General features: G+C 43.3%; 1 protein-coding gene across 4 annotated transcripts in view; it reads left to right on the top strand.

The window, feature by feature from the left end:
- Positions 1-25520, top strand: part of LOC138265921 (tetraspanin-15-like) — a 162627-nt gene that overhangs the window by 124410 nt on the left and 12697 nt on the right. For all 4 annotated transcript variants that reach the window (XM_069214110.1, XM_069214109.1, XM_069214107.1 and 1 more), the window contains 2 exons: positions 5030-5083; positions 19564-19680. In XM_069214110.1, the coding sequence (XP_069070211.1) occupies positions 5030-5083; positions 19564-19680 (171 nt within the window). The remainder of the gene's footprint in view (positions 1-5029; positions 5084-19563; positions 19681-25520) is intronic.

The following is a 25520-nucleotide window of genomic DNA, read 5'->3' as shown; positions in this document are numbered from 1 at the left end:
CATAGGATTGCATTAGAAATGCGCTGCCTTATGTGTAAGGGGTATCGTCTGATTTATGAGGGGTAGTGTAGGCATGTTTGGTATGGTTGTAATAATGGTAAGTAGTGCTGATTAATGGTGTAGGTGTATTTGTTATTACTATTACAGAAATGCCACTTCTAGAAAGTGAGCATTTCTCTGTGCTTATGGCTCTGGTATTTTACAGCTTGACTCCAATCCATTTCTGGGCAGACTGACAGTTGGGGCTTTGTGCAAACTTTTCAGACAGCCTGTACACAGGTAGGGTGGAGGTGTCACAGAGGTGCAGCTACATATTGTATGGTCTTCCTGGGCTGAGAGAAGGGACAGGCGGGGCACACCTGCATTTGTAAAGGCTGTGCCCTGGCCTCGCACAATAGGGCAGTTTACCCCCCACTGATGTTTGGAGCCTGTGCTGGAGGAGAGAAGGGGCACTCCTTGAACCAGTTGTAACTGGCTGGAACCCCCTCTCCTCCTCATTGTAAGAGACACTGCAAACTGAGGAACAGGGGAATTTTCCCGACAATTTAAACATTCTTGGGACATTTCTTGGAACCCCAGTAGCTTGCTGGATACTGGAAACAGGACACTGTTGAAAGGACTCACCAATACCCACCTTAGACTGCTGCTGCTGTGCTGACCTGTGACCTGCCTGGTCACTAGAAGGAACTGCCACCATCTGCATCCCTTGTGCTGGCCTGTAGCTGGGCCCGCCATCCCTGTGCTTCTTTTGTTTTCACTTGTCTCCAGGGGAAGGGTGCCGTGGCCCCTGACCCCTGCAACAAACCCAGGCTGAGGAGGGCTGCTTTTTCCTATATAGCGTCAGCTGAGAGCTACTCCTTTGTGCTCCTTCTGTGCCTCTAGGCTCATTGGTAGTAAGGAAGCTTCGCCGCCACAACCCAGGCTCCCAGAAGTGGCCCCCAGCGCTCGCAAGTGCTTCTCCATGTCAATATCACTGCCGCAGCCCGGGTGCTGTGGAATCACCGCCGCAGCCTGAGTGCACTTTCAATTGTAGGAATGTGTTGCGCTCTATACAGTGCCCCCAGGGTACAAATAGCAAGAATACAGGAGTATGTGTGCTCCAGCTGTGCCCCCGGAGCGAAGCACGCTTCCAGGCGTGCACCCGGGGCACCAGCAGGCACTGCCCTTGGTGCCTGCTCGCAAGAAACACTGAGGAAGAGAGGAGAGCGGCTTGAGCACTGTGTCGGGTGCGGCTGCCCTCCAGAGCAGGAGGAAAGCCTCATTAGAGGCCCCTGCTCCAACGTAACTTTTGTTTTGGACTGCGGCCCGCGGACACGGGCGGCTGTCAATGAGACGCAGGGCACGGGGAGCAGAAACGGAGTTCCTTTGCCCGGCCACTGCCATAGGGGCGCAATCACCCCAGTAACTTCACTTTGGGCTTTTTTGGTGCCCCCCCCTTGATGGTAGGGCCAGTAGAAGCCCGGGGGACCCCCAGAAATCGCGGGCCCCACGAGGAGCCCATTAAGTGCATCAGGGAGGGTGCCAACCGCCCCTCTCCCCTAGGAGCCCAGTGTGGCCCCCATTGAGCGCATAGGAGCGCGGGGCCCTTTATCGAACTTCCAGGCACTAAGAGTGCCTTGTGCTACAAAAACCAGGTACTTTTGGGGACACTGGGAGGGTGGTATGCTCCAGGGTTATTTTCCTAAGGATGTAAATTTGCTACATGTTCCTGTTATAGGCATGATAGGTTGATGGATGTTTTCTTTTTCATGACTTGCCATATAATTTTATAAGGTTCCTGATATAGTCTTTTATGATATTTTCTATGACAATTGCATTTATTTACTGTGATTCCTGACTACTGCTTATGTTGCAGAATCCTAAGTACTTGCATGTTCTAATGTGACAACTGCTTATTCTTGCAGAGTATTAGTAACTTGTGTAAGGCTCTGACAACTGCTAAGGTAGCAGGGTATTACTGACTTGTAATGTTTGGTTTAATTATTTTTTGTGCAATACGGTTTATTTTTACATAGCTCAGTGTTGTGTTTACTTTGTGGTGCACATCTTGTGTCACGTGTGTTGTGTGTGTTGCTCAAACGCTTTACACATTGCATCTGGGTTAGGCCTGACTGCTCGTGCCAAGCTACCAAGGGGGTGAGCAGGGGTTATCTTGGACATGTAACTCCCTTGCCCTGACAAGAGTGGGAGTGTTCTGCCTGGCTTAGGTGCATACCCTAGCCAACCAGAAACCCCATTTCTAACAAATAGCAACAAAGGTGTGGGGTGGTGTAATCTACATAAGTGTAAGTGCTGTACGTAGGTATACAGCATTAATATAGAGTAATTAACTAATGAAATATTTGTAACAGGTAATTGACCTCACTTGGACCCTGCCCCTATCTTTTTACTGCCCAGAGAGCAATATCTCAAGATGTATCAATGAAGGTAGGATACCATTAGGTAGATCAACAAAAAGGGAAAGTAAGGAAATGATTTAATGTGCTGGCTGTCATCCACAAGTCAGTGAAAGGGAGAAGATGGGTCTTCAAAGGGGGGGATGCCCCCCTCCCTGGTGGATTTGGGGGGCGTGGCCTTAACTGATCCCGGGAGGGGGGCGCCAGCCTCTGGCCAAAAGAAGCATCATGGTGATTACAGTGCTTTGTATTAAGCTGAACAAAATGAGCCAGCACTAAGCCTCTCTGTAATGGGCCATCACTGACATCCTTTGTCATTTATATCTAGCTGGAAGTATGTGTTGAAAGGAAAGAGACTCAAAATATCCCTCAGACAGACTGTAAAACAGATCACTGTCTACGCTCCAGAATATGGAGGAGGCAGATCATAGATAGAAAAAAGGTTTATTCAGTTGTATTTGAAATTCAACCAAGCTTGTATGCCAGTAATAAATTAGGATACAACCCATAGTTACTGGTTTACTGGACCGAGGCTGCCAGAGCACCGGATAAAAAGGACTAACAATAGGTGCTTTTACGTAACTAAAACAATGAGTAAAGTATGATTGGTAGCACCATTCTCTATATCCAGCCTTCCATTTCTCAAGAGGAACTCAAAAGAATAAGGGAGATCAATATCTTTACTACAACCCTCCAGTTTTGAAAGATGCATTTGTGTGCTTTTTGCATCGGAATGAAGGTAAATAAATTATTTCTGACATCTCATGGTGCAGATTTTGCATTAATCTGGTTTGGTCTAAACATTTTTAACAGTGTCCCGTCGAAATGGGATAGAAGAAGAACTTCAAATATGTTGCACCTTCAACGTTGTGATTAAGTTAATAATTAGAATTTTTTATAGATCAAAACCTTTAAATTGTGTTTATGAAAGATGTTTTTTTAATTTAGTTTATTCCTTTTTTATTACACATCAGAAGGGAAATTACTAGGATTTGAGAATATATTTGATTTGTGCGTGTTTTCAGTCAAAAGCCTAATTGCTTTTTGGGTTGAGTCTTATTCCACTCTTGCAGCAAATACAGATTTTTACTTTCACAATTCCAGGATATTTATGCAAAATGTATGATATTCATATTTTTTGTTGTTCTGCTTTTCCCCATTTACAATGGGTCTTAGGTTTGTGTGTCGGCATGTACTTCTCATTTGTCAGCCTCTATTGATTACTTTAAAAGAAACGTATTCATTTTAAAAAATGTCAATGCCTAGCTTTTTCCAATTAAAAGCTAAGAATGTGTTATGAAAAGGCATGTTTATCGTATGGATAATTTACAAGATAGGACATAAACATATGTCCTTTATTGTGCCGTTGAGGGCTTGAGAAAGTGCTTGGTCATGATTTGCACAACTAGTTTGTCATTGACTAAGTTGGTGGTGGGGTGGAATAGATTTTAAATGTCGACAGTGAATTGTTTTGGGTGACTGGTATACTCTCTTACCTAATTTGAATTATATCCATACTTCTTTTTTGTTTTTGTTTTATCTCTAAACAGTCTGTTGTCCTTTAACTGTAATTGTTTGTTCTTCTTTAGCTCTACAGTATGTCGAGGTTGTTACTTCAGCCCTGTTGTTGCAGCACATAAAATGTCTGTGAATTTCCTGTTTCACTCATGAAGATATCATCTTGAACACTGGACTTGCTGAAAGTCTGTCGAAAACATTATAGATAAAGACTTATTACACGCATTAAGAAGGCATGACGTGGTCCAAACTTGCCTATTGGTCCATGTCAGCTTCAGCTATTCTTGTTTTTTTTTTTAAATCCAAGAGCACACTGCAGGTTAGGTATTAAAGGCCCATTTTACTGGATGAGGAAGGAGCTGGAGGCACCAATTCTCTCTGGATCACTTGTAAGCAACATCATGCCTCACTGACAAAACGACTTAGCCCGTAACATGACTGCTCCAAAAAGTAATACTCAATATCAATTACTATTGGCTGCAAAAAACATATATTTTCATATCTAATTTTCAAGCTTAAAAAGCCACCGTAGGAATCATTTAATTAATGTACATTGTTTTTGCATCTAAGGGGTCGTGGCCTGTATGGCGTAAGTGCTTAAGGGATGAAAGCATCTCCCGAAACCTAAAGCAATAATTCTCCAGACTATATACCGATTCCAAGGGAGGCATTTTACCGGGGATGAGAGGAGTAGGGCATATCTCTCTGGTCTACTCCTATTTCTTTGTGATACCTGTTATCAGATGAAAAATTGTACACAACTGATCGTATGGTTTCCTATCTATTCTTAAGTCTGTCACTTTCGACTATTATTATCCTGCTTAGTACCGCTAAGAGAATGTTGGCTTAAACTGACTGCCGATTGCCTAGGATAGGTAAGGTTTGAAGGGTGAAAGGAGTCCTTACACCTAGTTCATTAATTATAATCGTTTTACTTCGGCTGTCAAAAGGCCCTCCTATCAAGAAAATGCACTGTTTGAATTTAATAGAAACCAAATTATAATAGTGTCTGTTGGCAAGTAACCTATTTGGTCTAGTCTGAATGATCACTCAAGACATTATATTTGTTTAATGCTTCTCCTTTCTTTAAGTCACAATATTAATTTATTTTCCAGGATTCCGGGAGAGTCAGAAACACGTTATGTGGTTTTCAAGTACTTAATAAAGAGGTAATCTCTTTCTGTTCTTTCTGTCGGATAATATTATGTTTTCGATGTATTTTTTTAAAGGGAATCTTAATTAAAAACATTGATATGGTGGTTTCTTAGCTGATGATACACCCAGAAACAATACACTGTCTTGGATACCTTAGTTTCCGATGTGAGAAGGCTCCATTATTGTTTAAAATGAAACTCTAGGTTTGTGTAACGGTACATCTAAGGGCAAAAAAATAAGCATACTTTTGTGAAGTGCATGAAAGAGTAGAATCTAGAAATAGCAAGTTACTTAGGGCTAATCTGATCAAAAGGTACCTATAGATTGACATTATTGAGTTGGGGAGATAATGCCCAAATTCTGCAGTTAAAACTAACAAACATTGGCAAAGCTAATAGATTTCACTGGTGCTACTTGTCAGCTTTTCCAGCACTTTTTGCTGATGCTATGCAGCATTGCCAAAAATAAAGAACAATAGAAAAACAGTGTACATGCTTTGATGCTATGGAGGGCCATCCTGATGATTTATGTGTCTGTGCGCATCATCATATAGGCACACTTATATATCATTAAATGGCCGCCATTTTCTTTATCTTTTCTTGTTACCGTTCCAAGATGGTGGACACCACTTAGAAAAGTAAATTTAAAAACACAATTGCTGCTGTCGGGCTGTCCAAAAAAAACTATTTATGAAGGACCATGAAGGGAAGGATGGATGATCAATGAAGGAGCATGTGGAGGAGCAATGGACGCGCTTGAGGGGATAATGGGAGCTTGGAAATCTAAAAAAAAAGCAGTGAGGAAAGTCTGGGGTGGGGAACATAATAGGTGAGCAGTACTTAGGGGAGGGGGAGCAACATGGGGCGCACGGGGTGGGGGCTAGGTATATGAGGAGAAACCTGCACACAAGGGATCGAGCAAGAAAACACATGTACTTCCCTGGAGTGCTGAAAGAGATAAAAAATAATGAGTACCACAAATGTGAGCAGTGGAAGGATGCAAGTCAGCAAATCAAAAGGATGCTAAAGAAAGTTTGTCCATTGGAGGAAAAGCGCAAGTGGAGGAAGATAAAACCATCAAATATAACACAAATAAATGAGAGTGCAAGGAAGCCAGCCAAATGTAATCAAAGGACAGACAGTAAGCCCACTGTATGTTTTCTAGGGGTTGGCATCCAGCCCACACGAGAATATGCCACCTCCAGGCCCTTCCCATCCTTTGGGCTCCAGTCAGCCAGTCAGCACTTAGGAAAGGTATTAGGCCTGAAGACGGAATCGAACAAAGGTCTTGAAGCCCATTGGTCCTTTTAAAAAACCCAAGGAATCATCAGGGCCAAAAGATTAGTTGGTGCGACACCTCATTCTGTACTGTCGGCCTCAAGACCATCCTCTGCTGTTGGTTCTAGGCCTCAGAATCTATCCAAAACAACAGATGGCTCGCTTTGAAGAAGGAGCCCACCTAGGACTCTCCTTCAGATGCTCCATCACTGCTCAAGTGTTTTATGGATATTCAAAGCTTGTGTGGCTGTACATTCACATGCTCTACATACTACTGCCATCTAGTGTTGGGCTGAGACGTCACAAATTGTTTTTCTTCAAAGAAGTCCTTTCAAGTCACAAGACATGCTGTGACACCCCTTTTTGTAGGGAATGCATATGCTCACAGACTTTATTGTTAGAATTTTCTTTACCACCGTCAGGTTTCAACGTGACTGACAAGGCTTCCGGACCCAAAAGTTTCAACTTGCGTGCTTTCTGCTACTGCAGAAAGGACTTTGAGTTCCATCTCTTAGAGAAGCTTTTCATTACTGATGCCAAATGACAAGTTGAAAACAATACCAGGACACTGAACTCAAATCTCCCGACCATTGGGGCACTGAATCCATATCAGGGCTCAGTCTCCGTCCTCCCCATTGACTCTACAGAATCCAAACTACGATGGGTGATGGAATGTATGCCCTTTAAAAAGTGCCCTAGTGTTACTTGAAATATCGTTGTGCCAACACAAACGAGGTCTGTAACCTGTGCTTTCACCTGACCACAAGGACACAGAGTGCGTCTGTGGTTTCGCGTACAAAAAGACATTGCGGTAACAAGAGATCTACACCTAATACAACTCACCACGCAGTACCAATGGGTCAGCATTGCGCCTGACATCTGTGGCCAAGCTAAATACCTCGGCTCTGAGGCAAAGGAACAGAAGGATGTTGAGTCTTAGGGACTGCCCACATACCAGTCTAGCCCAGATATTATCTCACCCAAAGATTGAGCCAAAGGAATCTGAGCAGGAACAGTCTCCTTCGCTTCTTCAGCGGAGACCCACACTAAATCCACTCAAAGGTTCAGGAGTATCTATGCACATTGGCATAAAGCCAAACCAATCACACACACACCTGTGTGCAGTCTGGGATGGGGAACTCTGACTATCGAATAGGTCATCATTCCTGATAGATGTATGACTGTTCTGACTGGAAGAAGATGATCATGCTGAAAAGGAGACTGTAGCTGCTGCAGAGCTAATGCTCTTTAAGAGTTCTGGTAAACCTTTCAAGTGACAGCTTTTAAAATTGACCACAGGAAAGGCTGAACTTGTATACTTTAAAGGTGAAACCTTGTGGTATTTATTGTAAATCCCAACCTATGTAGGAGGGTGTAGGAAGCTGGCCTGGTTTGTAGTGGGTACCTAAGGTACTTACTTACACCTTATACCAGGTCCCTTATTAGTGAAATGTAGGCACTGTTCTAGCAGCTTAGGCTGTCTAGAGGTAGCTGTAGCAGAGCAGCTTAGGCTGAACTAGGAGACATGCAAAGCTCCTGCAATACCACTATAGTTACACAGTACTTATACACAATAAAAGACAATACTCAGTGTAACCAAAAATAAAGGTACTTTATTTTAGTGACACAAGGCCAAAAATATCTTAGAGGCAATACTCCTTCTGGAGGTAAGTATTATACACAATATATACACCAGTAACCAAACTCAGGTAAGTAAACAGTCATAGAATAGTGCAAACAGTAGAAAATACAGTAGATTGCAGTGGGCCTAGGAGCAACACAAACCATATACTAAAATAGTGGAAAGCGAATGTCGAATTCCCCCCAAGGCAAGTGTAGTGTGTAGAGGGGAACTGGGAGTGTAGGAAAACACCAAAGGTAAGTAAAGTACCCCACCCCAGAGCCCAGGAAAGCAGGAGTAAAGTACAGAACACACTACAAGTAGTGATGAAGAATTATGCAACAACCAAGCAAGACTGCAAGCAGGAAACGGTGGATTCCAGGACCTGAAGACCTATGGAGAGAGGAAACCAAGTTCAGAAGTCGAAGATGAGTCCAGGAAGGACAGGAGCCCCTGCCAACCTAGAAGAAGGTGCAAAAGTGGACTCTCCAGTCAGAAGAAAAGTACAGAAGTGCACCAAAGAAGATGGCTGCAGGTTCCTGCTTGGTACAGGAGATGTCCCACGTCGAGTTGTCGGATGCAGTCTGTTTGTGTCACTTGATTCCGCCAACAAGCCTTCGATCAAGCACGTACGCAGTTTGCGTCAAAAAGGAGCTGCCTGGACCAAGGAGGGACTTGGAGGTCTCAACTCAGACTGAGGTGACAGAAGGGGCTCTCAGCACTTCAGAGAGCCCTCAGAAGACCAGGCAGCGCCCACGGGAGTCCCAGAACATGGGGACAAAAAAGATGCAAAGTGCGGTCATCTCAGCACTACACTGGAGGGTCCCACGCCACCTGAGAACAACTCAGGGAGCTGTGCATCGCAGGATGGAGTGCTGGGGACCTGGGCTACGCTGTGCACAAATAGCGTTTGGAAGAAGTACACAGAAGCCCAAGGAGCTGCAGAAGACGCAGTACAGATGGGGTACTGTCGCAACACGGGGAAGCAAGCTCTTACCTCCACCGAAGTTTGACAGCTGGACCTTTGGACAGTCTGGGTCACTTCAGTTTACCACCTGTGTACCAGGGAGCATGCTCGTCATCACAATAGGAGTCCCAGAGTACCGGTTGTCATCTCAGAAGGGTGCCTGCAGAAGCAGGCAAGTGACTCTGTCACTACATGGGAGATTCCTTTGTTTCTTCTGGTGCAGGGTGTAGACAGGCAGTCCTCAGAACATGCACACCTTGGAAACAGTTGCAAATGCTGGGTGGAGCTGAAGTTGCAGGTCACAGGAGTCATCCTGGATACTTTGTTGCAGTTACAGCAGTTCCTGAAGCAGTCTGCAGTTGATCCGATGGTCAGAAGCTGAAGCAGAGATGGCAGAGGAGTCCTGGAGGAATCTTGCAAGCCGAATCTTGAGGAAACACCCAGAGGAGAGACCCTAAATAGCTCTGAAAGGGGGATTGGCTACCTACCCAGGTATGCACCTATCAGGAGGGGTCTCTGATGTCACCTGCTGGCACTGGCCACTCCAGAGGGTCCCTACACTTTGGAATCTAAGATGGCTAACGCCAGGGACACTCTGGAGGAGCCCTGGGGTGGTGATGGACAGGGGAGTGGTCACTCCCCTTTCCTTTGTTCAGTTTCATGTCAGAGCAGGCACTGGGGGGCCCTGAACCAGTGTAGCCTGGATTATGCAAGTAGGGTACCGCTTGTGCCCTTCAAAGCATTCCCAGAGGCTCTTGGAGGCTACCTCTCGCATGCCTGTAACACCTATTTCCAACGGGAGAGGGTGTAACACCCCTCTCCTAAAGGAAATGCATTGTTCTGCCTTCCTGGGTTTGGGCTGCTCAATCCCCAGTAGAGCAGAAAGCTGTCTGTGAAGCGGCAGCAGCTGGGACTGCAGTGGAAACCTCAGAGAGCTTGTTTGGCAGTACTGGGGGTCCATTGTGATACAGCGACAGGCAAGGATTCACAGGAGCCTTTAGCTTTCTCCCTGTTTTCTAACTGACATGACAGGTGAGATGTCCTGCAGAATGTATCTGAGGATGTCTTCATTGATGGCCAATAAAAGAGGGATACAAGCCTGGCAAAGGTCTTGTTCTGCCCTAAATGCCTTGCCCTGGATATGTCATTTGCCAGTCCCAGTAGGAAGACCCAATAGCGCTTGGTTACCACCAATGCAAGTATTGCCCTATGCATAGGTACCTTAGGCTCACTGTACAGGAGGTCATTCTCCCAATAAATTAAGCAATATTCACAGGTGTCACCACCTGCCTGAGCTTTAGTTTACCACCTAAGCCTCCCGAGGGTCGGGCACTCTTTGTATGCCTTGGAGAATGCCTCCCTGGTGGCACCACCCTCCACTTGCCATTCAGCAAGCTCAGGGAGGCTTTGTCCTTCCCGGTAGACTCAGGTGCTGCCCCCTCTGATGCCCCATCCACCTGTGTAGTGGGAGCTTCAGGGCTGCTTTCCCTTTCTTGGCAGCTGCCTGGGACATTCTAACAGGCTTCGTTGACTGCCCTCCTGGGCAGCCATGTACTTATGGTCATGCAGACCCACTCAAGTAACCCTAACAATTCCAAGTATGACCTGAGTTGTACTTCCTTCCAGGCAGTGTGCTTTAGATCATTTCCTAGCAAACAATCCACAAGCATGGCAGGGCTCACAGCTATCCTAAGAGATCCTGAACTCCAACCTCAATTCGAAGGAAACCAGATCCACTGTATAGTGGCTATAACAGTTATCTGCCACTACAAACTGTTGGAATGTATTAGGTGTCACCTGCTCTGAGGAACAAGATGACACCAGACTGTAGTCATGCTGACTCCTGTGTCTCTCAGAGCCTTTACCCTCTCCCCCTTGATGGAGACCCACTGCCTGTACTTGGAACCATTAGAATGCTTGTGGGCTTGTGCACAGTCTTTTTGTCACCCAGAGACACCACAGTAGCCTCAGCTGTCCCCTCCACACTAACTAGGACCATCTCCATCCCACAAGCTACACTGGCCAGCCCAGGACTACACCCTCTTGTAGGGGGCTGGGCCTTATTAAGGCAATTGGTATCTCCCTTAATATGCCGAAACGGGTAACATTCATAGCACTTAGGGACAAACTTATAAGTGTTCTTATCCACAAACCCATTTTTCTTCTGGTTAGGTTGGGTCTTGATCCCTTTCCCCTGAGAGCTATCTTAGGGGCCTTGTGAGATGTCCTTTATAGTTTTCTCTCCCCCTCTTTCCTCGGGTGGGAACCCCGACACCTTCTTGCACACCCTGGAACTGACCCAGAGGTCTGTCTCCTTAGAAATCTCCCTGGGATCAGTGGGCTTACTATCCACTTGGTGCTGGTGCAGCACTGTAAAGCAAATAGTGAGCATGTGCTTCCTCAAGATTAAGTTATACAGCCCAACCTAAGTATTAACCTTGCTGCCCCTCATTCAGCCATTCATTGAAATGCAGGAATAGTTTGAAAAATCCATCCAAGACTGATTTGGGAGTTTGTGACTATCTCTGAACCTCTGATGGTACTTCTCAGTGTTCATTCGAAAGTAGATACAAGTATGGCTTTGATGTGGATGTACTTAGTCTGGTCACCCCACTCAAGTGTAAGAAGTGTGTTGCTCCCCACTTTATGCGTGTATCCGTAAACTAGCCCCCCCAATACTCCTTTCAGACTCTGTGCATTCTTAGGGCTACTTCATAGTCAGAAAACCACTTGTCTACATCATCCCCCACTACATAACTAGGCACCTGGCCTTGTGGTATTCAGACTTTAACCTCCCCAGTGGACACTGAAGGTATGCTGCCAGCATTGCAGATGGATTCTGAAGTTTGTCTGCCTTGAGTTCAACGTCCTTCATGAACATCCCATGCCCCAGCAATAGTTTCCTCTCAGCCAGGGCTCTCTCTTCCTCAGCCTTCTCCTTATACAAGGCTTTCTCTGGCTCAGCCATTCTCTCCTCTTTCTTTGCCTTTTCCATGACCAAGGCTCTATCTGCCTCAACCTTCCTCGCATCAATTTCCAAATTCAATAAAGGCCATGCCTTGTCATTAATACATGATTACAATTCCATCACTATTAACTCTGAAGTTCATCTTAGAACAATATGTTCTTCACATTAGGTCTCCATCATCCAGCATCAGCAAAGATCCAGTCCAGGACTTTAGTAATTTATTGTAATTCCGTCAGCATCAAAATTTACAGCTTAGTTCCAACAGCGACAGTTCAATTCCAACAGCAAACAGCCAACACATATTTCGTCTCTGGGCTGTATCCCCTTGACTTCATCAGGGCATTAGCTCAATGCTTGCTTCATTCAATTATGGACATGATTATCTTTTCACTCCCTGAACTACTAGCCTTCGATGCGTGGTTTCAACCATTCCATCACTGCTTCTCTCCGTTCTCTGCAGCTGCATACAGGAGATTGCGAAAAGAGCGTGCGCACTGCCGGTCGCCATAAACACTTGCCCACTTGTTTTGCTTTCACTAATGACCGAGCTGACAAAAATCTCTGGAATGCACTTCTTAGTTCAAAGAAGACATTTGTTATTACTTTGCCACGAGGTTCCTAAAAAGAGATTACTAGGTCGAAAGCACACGTTTAAAAATAGTCACAGCAATGAAAGGAAAATATATCAAAATGATTCTCAACTGCAATGTACACAGCAAATATATGTGATTATATTATAGCATAATTACAAAGCAAAGCTCTTCATCTTTCTCATGCCAGCAAGAACATGACCCCATTCAACTGTGAGAAAGAGATATCCACCCTCACGGAACAAGTGTCAGGCATTTAGCGTCCAATCCTGACAGAGGTCTTGGAAATTCCCTCGCTATTGAGCAGCGCCACCTTTATATAACTCTAAAAAACGGAAAGGGGTTCCTGGAGAAAACCCCTCCTCTCAGATGGAAATATTCAAACATGCTGGCTACTGTAGGTCAGAGTTGGAAGAAAAAGATTGAAAACTGGCCAGCATTTCAAGGCTCTCCTCCCAAGGCCGTACCTTTCCCTGCACTGTCCTTCTTATCATGTTGACTGACTAACTGTTCGTGTTCGGTGAGAAAGGAATACGAAAAACACAAGCTCAGTTCACCATGTTGAAAAACACCGCTCAACTGCAATGTCTCATCTGCAATGGCTAACGATGCCACGAAAAAGCCAATAGGCAGCTAAACTGAATACAAAATGTAATCTGCAACTGGTGAACACTGATCAACTAATATGCAAAGTGGTGCAACACAAATTTGGTGGTAAACACACATATTTTTACTACATTTCCACCCGTTTGATCAATAACTTTGTGTATTTTTATCTTATTTAAAAAAAAAAGAAAATATCATAAGCAAATCAGGTTTACATTGTATACTGCAACATAATGCAACGATGAAAAGCAATCAATAGAAAGCAATGGAAGTAGATTAACGTATTGATCTTATAAACCTTTAAATCAGACACACCTACAATGAAAAGACTGAAGCTTATATACTCTGATTGGGATAATAACTGATTGAATAGTGTCTCTAGGGCAGCATTTTGCGCAAATTGTGCTTCACTGATTCAAGTTCTGTATGGTATCAATGCAGAGTACCATGGATGTTCTGTCAACCTGTTTGATTACATTCTTCCACTGGAACTAACACATGGCTTTTTATCATATGTATATATAAACAAAATGGCATATGGAAATTGCTGTTGTCTCACCTGTCTCGTGAACTGGAACTCACCCTTGCTAGAGCTGGGGTGACCCAGGTCACGAAAAAAACAGGAATAAGCTGGCAGAGTACTATTGAGGTGGTCGTAAGGGAATGTAAATTCTGTGGTAAATATGCTCGGGTAAGAGCATACAAGCAGGGAGGGAAATCTGAGAATTTCTGACCCAGCTGATCAAATGACCATAGCCTAAAAGCGATAGTGGAAGTGGAGGATGCAACTGGGATCCTTCAACAGGATACCCCTAGCATTTTTTTAACACACTCACTATATTTTGGAAATCCATGCACATCTTAGGGGACGTGTTCCTTCTCTCAGTTAGCAGATTACCTGAAAGCTACTGCATTGGGCTGGGTGAGTGATGTGCAGCACCTCTTCCTCGCTCAGTATTCACCCTTAAAGAGGTTATGGTTGTCATAGGAGAACTGCCTATTGGCAAGGCACCGGGCTCAGGTTTTACAGTCTGTAATCCGAAGTCCTTGCCCACGTCTGGCAATGTATGAGAAGGCCATGGCGCAGCTTATGCTCCCTCCATCATTACATAAAGCTGTACTGATCACCCTCATGTAGCCGGAGAAGCCTTCACATAAATGCAAGTCATACCACTGTCTTTCTTTGATAAACTGTGATGACAAAATCCTTGCCAAATTAATCGCTAATCATTCAACTCTTATTGTGCCATATCTGGTCAAACCTATTCAACTGGGCTTTATCCCAGGGCGTTCAACAGCACATAATTAGAGCACTCTCCTTGCCTGCGCCGAGATCTGAATCATAGCTGGATGCCGCAGCCATCTTTCCTGAGGCCACTAAGGACTTTGACTCATTGGACTGGGGATATCGTTTCCTGATCCCTCGGATTAGGGGCTTGCCCCAGCACTTCTGACTGAACTGAATTACCCTACTCCTCTCCAACTGCTCGAATCTGGATTATTGGTGCCATTGCATCACCCATAGTTATCTTCTTGGCAGGAGGTAGGGGTGTCTTCTCCCACTGCTCCTTTTTGTGCCAGCCCCACAGCCCATTGCAGCTATGCCAGCATTGTTCAGAAAATGCATTAAGGTACACTAATAGACACATACTAATATCTTTACATGCGAATTACATGCACCTTTATATTAGGAAGCTTAGAGAATGCCCTTATCGGGGGCCTCATTTGTTGGAATAAATCTCAGCTCTTTCCATCCACTACCACCACCATGCGGTTTGAACCAGACTTCCCTTTAAAATGGTGCAATGACTCGATGAAGAACCTGGGCGTTTGGGTCAGTTGACATATGGAGTTGGTTAACAGGTGAACTATGGTCTGCCCATTACCGAATTACCTAACAAATTACTCATTGAATACCACTCCCTTTGTCTCTAGCTGGCCTAATCGGGCACTTGAAGGTGGTAGTCCTTTTGTAACGAATATACTTATTTGTGAATATACTTCTACCACTCGCCAAATCCTTTTTTTCACACACTAAACACCCAGCTAATCAAAATGGCATGTGCAAGTACACAGCCCGGGATTAAATGAGACAGACTCTCACTTCCCTTTCATCATGGTGGATTCAAGGCCCTGGACCTGGAACTATATTACCTGTGCACACTGGCACATTTTGCAAATTAATGGCATCCTCCTCCCCACTAGTCCACATTTGGTAGTTAAAAAAGATGTAGCAGCGCATGTTCCATTACAGTCATTGTTCGGCAAACCTATCCTCACTATATATGATCAACAGACACCCATCCTGCATTGCACCTGTTACACTTATATCACACTTTCAAGATTTGACTGCAGTGAGGATGCTATTTGTGCTAGATGTGATGCACCGGAGGCGGGGTTTCTTCATAGTGCCTGGTTTTGTAGTAGTGTTCAAAGTTACTGGCAAAAGATTGTGACCACCATTTCCTATATGATAGATGGTGAGGTGCCCCTGGACCCCAAATGTCCTTTTCTAGGCTAATTGAGTGAGGTTCCTGCCCCCCCAACAGGCAGGGGTGTAGCTTGATTAGTAAGATTGGGGGATGTTAGCTTCAGATTTCCCGAAAATCACGCTGGCACATGATGTTAAATCATACAACAAGCAGCGCGCACGAGAGATGCTTAAGCGGCAGTGGAAAGGGAGAGGAATGTGTATTGGTAGTTGTACTAAGTGAGAGAAAGCGTAATATTTTGTAAAATTTACCAACATTTTTGAAGTCTTTTCAAACAGAGATAGGGAGAATGCGTGTGTGTTTTAGTCTGTGTGTAAAAAGTCCTGGTGAAGTCTGACACTCCTCACCTCACCATACCCGACTAAAAGCACCTGCACTCAACTATTTATCACAAAATACATTTATTATTGGGGGTGTAACACCCCACAAAGCCCTCCTGAAGCTACGCCCCCTGCCCACAGGTGGCTTGCCGCTGGGGCATGAGACTATTTCGGGAGCTTGAATATGGATGTACTCCCTCGTGTATGCTGATCTAGTGCCACATCGCAGAGGCCCGAGGACATTTGGGGACCAGTAAAGGCCAACTTGATCACTTCTACTGCATAATGCAACTTCGGCCATATTCCAGCTGCAATATAACAAATACTTGCATTTTGTCTTGTGGTTCTAATCACTTTGTATGCCACTCTGTGGCGGTAATGATTTGTACATTATTCTGTGAATGACCCGCGATGATCGTTAATGGTTGACTGCGTTAATGGATTCTCAGTGTTGTGTGGTGTTGACTCAGTTTCTTGCGCTGAATTGTGCTAATCGTGATGTAAAATATATACGATTTCTGAGGACCCCTTCTCCCCACCTCCTCACTGAACAAGCTGTTGTAATTATGTTACTGGTACCTGTTTTTATTCAACTCGTAATTGAATATATGAAATGCATGTTTGTAAAAGTTTATAACCCAGCTATTGTTGGTGATTGCTAATGTATGCCGGTGGTTACAAACTACAAATGGGGAGGATCAAAACGCCAAAAAAGGAGCTGAATAGCAAAATATGCTGAAAAAAATGCATTGAAAAGGGTGAGCGAGACTTAGGGAGGAATACTTCAAAAGTTATATTCTTGTGGATGCTCATTAAAAAGTGTACTTGTTTCCCACTTACCCAAGTTATGCTTAGACTAACTTCAGGGTAACAATGTCACCTTTACTATGACAGGAACGGTCGCAACGTGTATTGAGCCACAGGGTAAGGATCCTAGACTGTGTTTCCCCTTCATTTATGACAGGCTATGTCAAGGGGCAGGCACTAACCAGAGTAGGGAAAGAGTATCAGTCCACCACGCTGTTCGGGAAAGTGGAATCAGTCAACCATGTTCTTAGCGATTGGCAACTAGGTCACTGGCTTTTGCAGATGGGGACAATATAAGAATATTGGGGCTTAAATGTGAATAGATACAATAAAAAGTGGTACTTTTGTGGATGCTTTCCTATTGTACCTAACAAATCCAGATGATTCTCTGTGTGGCGTGTTTGACGCACTTAAGAGATATATCTGACTTAAAAGACAATCTCTCAAAATAATGTACTATGCCAAGTGCTTGGAAAGATGCACACTCAAGTGAAAGATCAGCACTATTTGTCATGTGTTTCTGTGACGAAATATTAGGGGATATGGTGGTCATGAGTGTTTCAGGATGACTCTGAGCTGAAATATAGCCGTTTACTGAAAATACTTAAACGAATTCCAATGAAACGGATAAACTATGATGCCTTGCTGGATAAAACTAAGCTGATTTAGGCGAGTCACTCCTATGTATCATGCCAAGTGCTTGGAAAGATGCACACTACAGTGAAAGATCAGCACTCTTTGTCATGTGTTCCCGGTGACGACAAATTAGTGGATATCTTAGTCATGAGGGATTTAGGACGACTCAGAGCTGAAATTTGCTGAAGATACTTAAACAAATTCCGATGAAATGGATAAACTATGATGCCTTGCCTGATAAAACAAACCCTATTTTAACGAGTCACTCCTGTGGTCGCAATTCCTCCTCATGATTTCGGTGACCCCTATTACGTAGTTTAAAATTTCATTTTGATAACTTTCATGTGACTTGTATCGGGAAGTAGGAAGGTCTGCACTGATTTGAAGGTAGATAACGGCCTTGGCTTCTATGGACTATCATGCGGCACTAGTTAAAGTACTGGAGGATTATCTGAAAGGAAGTGATGAAGAACCATTTGTCCAAAATAAGGGGTTCGGGTCCATCGCCTAGCAGCATACTGTAGTACTCAAAGGGGAATAACTAAAAACATAAGTCACTTTGAATTTTAGTCTGGCGCACTGACTTACATTTTTTAAGAAAGATCTCGGTAAAATTAAAATAAAATGTCTTGAGGTAAGGATAGTAGGAGCGTGGCAATTAGTTTGTGATTGAGACATCATGATGTTCGAAGGAATAAAGGGGTGCGAGGAGACCTGCAATTACAACATTCAAGTTAAATTAATTGTCCTAAAATGTTGGAGTATGAAGCTGTACGTTGTGACATTCTTCGAAACTAACTTGGGAAAGTGCAAAGGGGGTAAAAACTAACATTAGCACTCAGAATATAATATCCAGTGGTAATGTTTATGTTTAGGAAGTACTGGCAGAGGGACTCGGTGATGATCATAACTATAAAAGAATGCGATGAAGATAGGTGACATTCTTTCATAATTCCACTTTTGCGTAGTCAAAACAAGCACCATGCAGGTTTAAAATATTATGTCAGAGGCACTGCATTTTCTATTTCATGACTTATGCAGGTGACAGTGTGTGGCGTCACTGTTTAAGTGGGACTATGGTTCCTTCTGAGCAGAGTTGATATAAGCGTGTGAGGTTGCTTCAGGCCCTTCTCTGAGTTGTCTCAAAAACACCAGTTGACCAGAGAGGCGTCTTTAATTGGAGACATCCCGCTGGAGACCTTATAGGTTGGCCTAGATGGTAAAATTGTATCTGCAAAATAAAGTCCTGTGCTGTAGTTCTGGCAATATACCTGAAAGTGGTTGGTTCTCCCTTTATGACCTAACATGGTGGCTGAAATGGGAGTTGGTAAACGTAGTAGTGGTTGCCAGAAAAGTGCCTATTTACAGGGATGAATGGATAAAGGTAACCTGCACTTAAGAGAACGAGAAGACTGACAGTAAGATGTTCATAGAGGTCCCGCCATATCTATTAGGTTTGGTTTCATATATGCATAAAAGTTCTGCTTTGCATCACCACTTTATGTTTGTTGAACCTCCTCTGAATGTATATGTACCTTTGCAGTACCATCCGCGCATTGACAAGTCCGTTTCCTGCATTGAAAGGTGGAAGGGAACACAGAGATTAAAAGGGAGAGGACAGAGAGGTGAACTGATAACAAACCTTTTGAGGATGGTACAAACATGTAGAAAACCAGATGCTGGGCCGTGGGCACATTTTTGACTCCCATGGTTTAACGTGACCATGAAGGCTTCTAAAGCATTTTCCCTACTAGAAACAACTCTCTCCTTTCACTTTTCTCCTGACCTATCTTTTTTTCTTCTCTCAGGTTGATTTTCTTTATCTGTTTTTATTGTATGATAGTAAATACATTTATATCATCAGAAATCTAATTTACGTTCGCTAATATTCAATGGATGAGCATAAATGATGTCAAACTAAGTTACATGTATTTCCACTAGGTCAAGAATATTACCTTTGAGACACTGCACCAAATCATTCATTATTTAAAATCGCTTGCGAATTCGCCAAGAAGACAAACATTAGACTGAAGAAAATCGAATCACTACCATTAAGTTAATTTAATTTAAACCTTGACATGCACATCCATTAACCATGTAGTGGATATCAGTTCTAACCAGTGTGAGCTCATTGTGTTTTGCTCTTAAACACATACGTAGATTAGTTTACCTCGATATAGATTTTACACTCTTCTTTTTTGATTTTACAGCGTCTGGAACTCACTGATATAATCCACGTCCGAGGATGTGTCCATGCCGTGATATTTTGGTTTAAAGACAACTTTGGTGCTACAATTGGATTGATATTTGGAATACTGCTGCCTCAGGTACTAAGATCTTTCACTGAAATATTCAGCTATTAAGTAATCACTTGTATCCTGTAGTATTTGGGGTGGTACTGATGAATACTTATATGGTGGGGTGCCGTACTACCTCATAATCAGTGTTGGACTGTAATTTTAGGAGGGGAGGGGGCAGACAGGACACACTCGCACACTCATTCATTCACACACACACGTGCCCACCCACATCCATCCACAACATCAATTACCAGATATTCAAACATACACCACACACCTCAAACTTATATTTAAAACACACACACACATACTTAAATGCAGCTCATCCTCAGAGGCTCCAGGAGAGTTGGGACTGCTGCCTTTCGTCATTCGTAGAGGGAAGGCAGCAGTCCCAGTCTCGTCACAGCATGGAATGGGATCAATAAGACTGCTGATTCCACCCCACTCTGTATCAAGGTGTCACTGAGTTACACTTTCCCTGAGCGCACTCAGGTCTGAGGCAAGGAGTGACAGTACCCCTCATCACAAGGGGAAGTGTTTTGAGGACCTTTGCTAAGCGGAGGAGGTCACTCCCACAGGAGCTGTGACCTCCTCAGCCCAGCAAAGTTCAGCTCAGGCAGCCAGGAGCCTTCTCCAATAGCACACGTCTAGGTCCTGCCTGCCTAACCTGAAAATGAAGAGTGTCTGTCAGGCTGGCCTTTGCTCAGCTTGTCAGACACTCTTCCGGAGAGGCAAAAGGACAGGCCACGGCTGCTCATAATTCTTAGTTCTGGACCTCAGAATAGGAGATAACGAGCCATTACTGCTTTTTACCCCATTCTGAGGTCCAGTCTTGGAATGGTGCACTCCCCCCAACCCATGTACATTATCTGCCAGGATTTACAGGACAAAAGTCAAGTGAAAGTCACGTGGAGAAGAATATTTCAGGGGTACGAAGTCCTGAAAACCCGCAAATGGCAATTTGGACTGCATTCAGGATTCTCTCAGTACTACAAATGAGGTATTTAATTTAAGCATATCCAGGATAACTGCATTTTTTGAGCAACAAATATATTTCTGTTTTGTTTTAAGGTCTGAGCACTTTTCCTGATTTCACATTTCGTGATCAGAAGTTGGCCTGTCCAAAGGATTTGTTAGTGAGATAAAAGCAAGCTGAACCGTATTGATTTCATGCTTTCTGACGTGGTCATTCCTTGATGTCAAAGCTTTCACTTTCAGTGCCGTTCTTGGGAAGAAAACACAGCTCTTCCATAAATGCTTAAACCAGACCTGCTCCCTTTGTCTCCTTCACAGTTTCTCTCTTTCCGTACATCCATTCTTTGTCACTTTCTCTCTCTTCCTCTCTTCTCTCTCTCTCTGATTAATATTTCTGTACCTTCCCCCTCATTTTCTCTCTTGAAGCTTCCCTGTGTTTGCTACAGTTGTTAGCTCCAGGGAGCTGGGGAAAGTGACTGATGCACCAGGAGTGGTCCAGTGCATTCTGAAACAGCCTTCTAGAGCTCCAACCCACTTGGGAAATGCCTGGTAAAATAAAAGGCCTGCCCAGCCCTGTTCGCTATTAAGATAAAGGCTCTCATTTTCTGTGGAGCAATCACTAGCCATCTCATGAGTTAGCTGGTAGAAACTGTAATAAGCGAGCGACAATTTGTGAGTCTCACAACCCCTCAGGCGATGGTGTACTTAGACTTAGGTAATCTTATGTTATCAGTCAGACTTTCTTATTGGCTTTTCACTTATTTAAGTATTTGTATTTGTCGGATTCTGCATCATCGCATGTAATCAGAAACCTTTTTTGCTTGCTTCTCCTTGTTTCTGCAAGCAGTGCGGAACTGAGTTTTACTATGTTCAAATTCAGGGCAAAATATGAAATTGCTTCCATGTGTACAGTAATACTTCAGGCAGGATGGATAGCTAAAAAGGAGGACCTTAATGATCTGGTGAACATGTCCACTGACATGGTAGTATTTTGACTCCACCTTCTTTCTGACACTACTGCAAGATACCTGAAAAAACCTTTCCCAAAATATTCCTGGACTAGAATTAGAATAGTAATTCCTCCTGTTCTTTGGATATATTTATTTGGGAAACATCCTGAACAACTAGGTCTAAACCACTACTTGCCTGAACCACTAATGCTAAACAGCTAAAAAGTCTCTACAACTAAATACTGAACAACTACTGTCTAAACAACAATTGTGCCTGAATAACAATTGCCTGAACAACTACTTTTAAGGAAAAGGTTTTCTTTTTGGTTTTTATGGTTTATTAGTTGTTTAGAAAAAAACAATATATATATATATATATATATATATATACAGTATATATATATATATATATATATATATATATTAGTTGTTCAGGCAATTGTTATTCAGGCACAATTGTTTTGTTTAGACAGTAGTTGTTCAGTACTTAGTTGTAGAAACTTTTTAGTTATTTAGCAGTAGTGGTTTAGGCTATATTTGTTTAGGACCTAGTTGTTCTGTCACATATTCTTTTATTTGCCTGTACCTCTTTATTCAGGGAATTAATTGATATCTGACCACCCATCCTCTGCTTTAAACTACAGACCGAGCTAATTTTTCACCTCTCATATTCTAAACCCCTTGCACCCTCCCCAACCCCCCCCAAACCTCACATCAAACTCCCAGGTGTTATGTACCACCATTCATTGATACCCTTGTTGGAGAAATCAGCAAAACAAGGGACCAGGATATAGAGGCAGCACGCAGTGTGAACTTCTTGGTTGCTGTCCTGTAACTCTGAGTTGTCAAGTAGCTGCAGTCACTTGTGCAACTAATGCACAGAATTTACTTCCATGGTCAGGTTTTGTTGGTCTGTATGCAGGCCCTCTGTTGGAACTCCTGCAGCTATGATTACTGCTTCTCATTCTTAGTGCCTATGCCTGCAGCAACAGTAGGGTGGTAAGTAACATTTCAGACCTATAGGGGTTCACTGAAATGCTTTGGGAGCTCACGTCTGGTGCATAGATGGAGGAATTAGTTTGAGGCCATTAGGCAATGGGGACATGGTAATAGAGTACTGCAGGGATTGTGGTGTCTGCCAGGCAGGCATAGGAGGTGGGCATCGAGATGGGCAGGGTTGCTAATAGGCAGGTAATCTAGCTGCATATCTGCAGCAGGGCTGGCTGCCAGTTGTGGTATTTAGCAGGCACATTAATGACCCCTGGGGATGATGATGATAATAGGGCAGACCACAATTGGCGAGCAGTGCCTGACAGGCTGGTGGCCAGGCCCTGCCATCATCCATCTCCCAGCTCCGAGAGGAATAATATATAATTCTTGATAAATGGTCCCATCCAATGGGAGCCTGATGATGTGGGCTCGTAAATGTCGATCTCATCCATCTCTATTGTGTGACTGTGCTTTACTGGCAATAGTGTAGTGCATTTGTAGTGTTCTTTAAGTGCTCCTTTTCTGGCAATATGGGCATTTGGTAAAATAGGTATTGATTGGTCCAGTAGGTGTGTTGTGCCCCTCTCTGACATAATGTATGAAGATCCTCCAGAACTAATAGATGGTAACTGACTCTAAACTCTAAACATGATAAAGTATAAACCCTCTCTGCACCACAAAAAATAAATACTGTGTTGTCTGGTGTTTTATGACTTTCACATAATGTCCCATGGCAGTATGCACCTCAGTGTAGGATGCACAAAAGTTGGACCACTTAATGTTCTGCTTAAATTAATTGCTGGAGTGGCGTAGGAAAAATGTAAAACATAGCTGAGAGCTCACATTTAATTTTAAGTGGAATTCTGCTCATCTAGAATGGCTGTTGCTTCACGCTGTCATCGTTTTGAAGCAGCCACCATCTTAGGTAAGGTCGTTCTGACACAGTTAAATGGGGTTTACTAAATAGACTGTTTCTATGACCTGCACTCTACATTATGCACAGTTTATCCCAATGTCTCACAATTTGCAGATCTCCTGGCTCTGCATCACCTCTTTTTTCCCAGGATTGCTCTCCCATCAGACCTTTCATGGCAAAAATCAAAGAACTGTAATATTTAATATAGAATTATCTAAATGGAAGTTACGCCGACCCTAAATTTCTCTAAAACAGTGGCTGATTTAAGAGTTCACCATTCCCTGTGCTCAGAATCACACAACGTCTGACTACTGAAAAGGTACACTATGGTTGAAATGAACTGGCCCAAACCCCCTCTCTGTTGGTGATTGCCTAGAGCTATTCTATAAGGACCTAAAAAGGGCCAACAATTATCCGCTAATCCAGTTATGCAAAGCTGAAGTCCCACATTTTTTATGCAACCAACCCACTGCAAATTCCAGTACATTGGTCTATCTTCTTGTCACAAAGGAACATCTGAAGGGCAGAACCCCAAACTGAAAATGATCCTGATCCACAGTGAAATTCAAGGATCTCTAGCTCCTCAGTGAAGTGATATGTGTAAACATGTATCTGACAGATCTATGGTGACCAGCATTTCATCTGAAGATAAGAGGTAAATGATTGCTTACATAGCCACTAATTTGAAGGGGGCATCACAGAAGATTTTTATTCTTTTCCGCTGTTTGAGCTTGAAGTGATTCAGTCACATAGAAGGCAAGAAGCAGAGACTGTTGAAAGTCTGTGTAGGGTCCTTTTACAAGAGTCTTGGAGCCGTTCAAGTAGGAGGTAATTTGTTTATTTAATGTTAGGCCATGCTGGGGCATTTTCTTCCTTTGCAGGAATCAAAGTCCAACGAGGTCAATGGATCTTTTGACCCAACATAAGAGTGTGGAAAACCAGACAACAGATTTCAATACAAGCCATTCAGTTACAAAGTATGACCAATTTGTCCATACAAGAAAAACTCCAGTTGGGAATTAAGATAAGGGGTTTTATTATAAACCTAAGCTCAAATTCATGTAGACATTGCTCCAGACAAAGTTACAAAGATGCAGTATTACCAAGGGTTGACCTAGGTGAAGAAATAGCTTCAGGCATCCTGACATTAGGATAACTAAGCACTCTACAAGTACGATACAAAACTTCAGCAGATATATCTGTTGAGTCTTCTTTGGGCTAGGGAAAAAAATCTCTAACTTTCAACAGGGCATTTCAAAGGGACAAGGGCAGAGAGGACAATACCTCTCAGAGTCCAAGGGGGTCAGCAGACAACATGGGATGGGCAAACAGTTGGGAAAGGATAGCTCCTCTTATGCATTGTGTCTTTTTTCTGGTCCTGAGCAAAATCGAGCTAGGGATAATCATATTAAAGTTCATAAGGCAAGATGATTCATCAGTTCAACAGTCCACCTAATGTTGAAGGGGTAACATCCAGTAGAAATCCATCATGCGACTCCAGCTTGAAACATTGGTATGGTTTTCCAGGTTTGTCATGAGAACGTTGTCTATCTGTACTCTTCCATGCAAGATTGCAACATTTGAATACATGGTCAGTCCACAGTCCTAAGTGGCCCATCCTCAAGGACTACTTCCTAATATAACTTTGTGTAAAACAATTGGCATCAGTTACCAAGCTAGCATTCTCATGAGAAGGAAATCTGGAAGAAAGGTACAGGTTAGCACGATGACTTGACATTTCCTGCACAGTCACAAATACAGGGCCTACCAGGCTTCACTTAGACTAATGTAAGTGAATAAAAACAGCACATTAATCATTCAATTAATACACATTTTAATAGGAAAACTATAAATTCAGCATTAATAAACTTTTGTTAACATTCATGTTACAGTAACCTTAAACAAAATAACTCTGTTATTATGTTTCCATTATTGTGGCAGATGTAGTTGAAATTTTAGTGCTGTCCCTCATGTCAGAACTCATCTATATGTGACAGTGTAGGCCTCATGTTAACCAAAGTGCTGATGGATTGAAT

The sequence above is a fragment of the Pleurodeles waltl genome, chromosome 11 (genome assembly GCF_031143425.1).
Source record: "Pleurodeles waltl isolate 20211129_DDA chromosome 11, aPleWal1.hap1.20221129, whole genome shotgun sequence".
In the NCBI taxonomy this organism is placed as follows: domain Eukaryota; kingdom Metazoa; phylum Chordata; class Amphibia; order Caudata; family Salamandridae; genus Pleurodeles; species Pleurodeles waltl.
The sequence above is the reverse complement of the archived record's forward strand: the minus strand, read 5'-3'. Positions and strand labels throughout refer to the sequence as shown.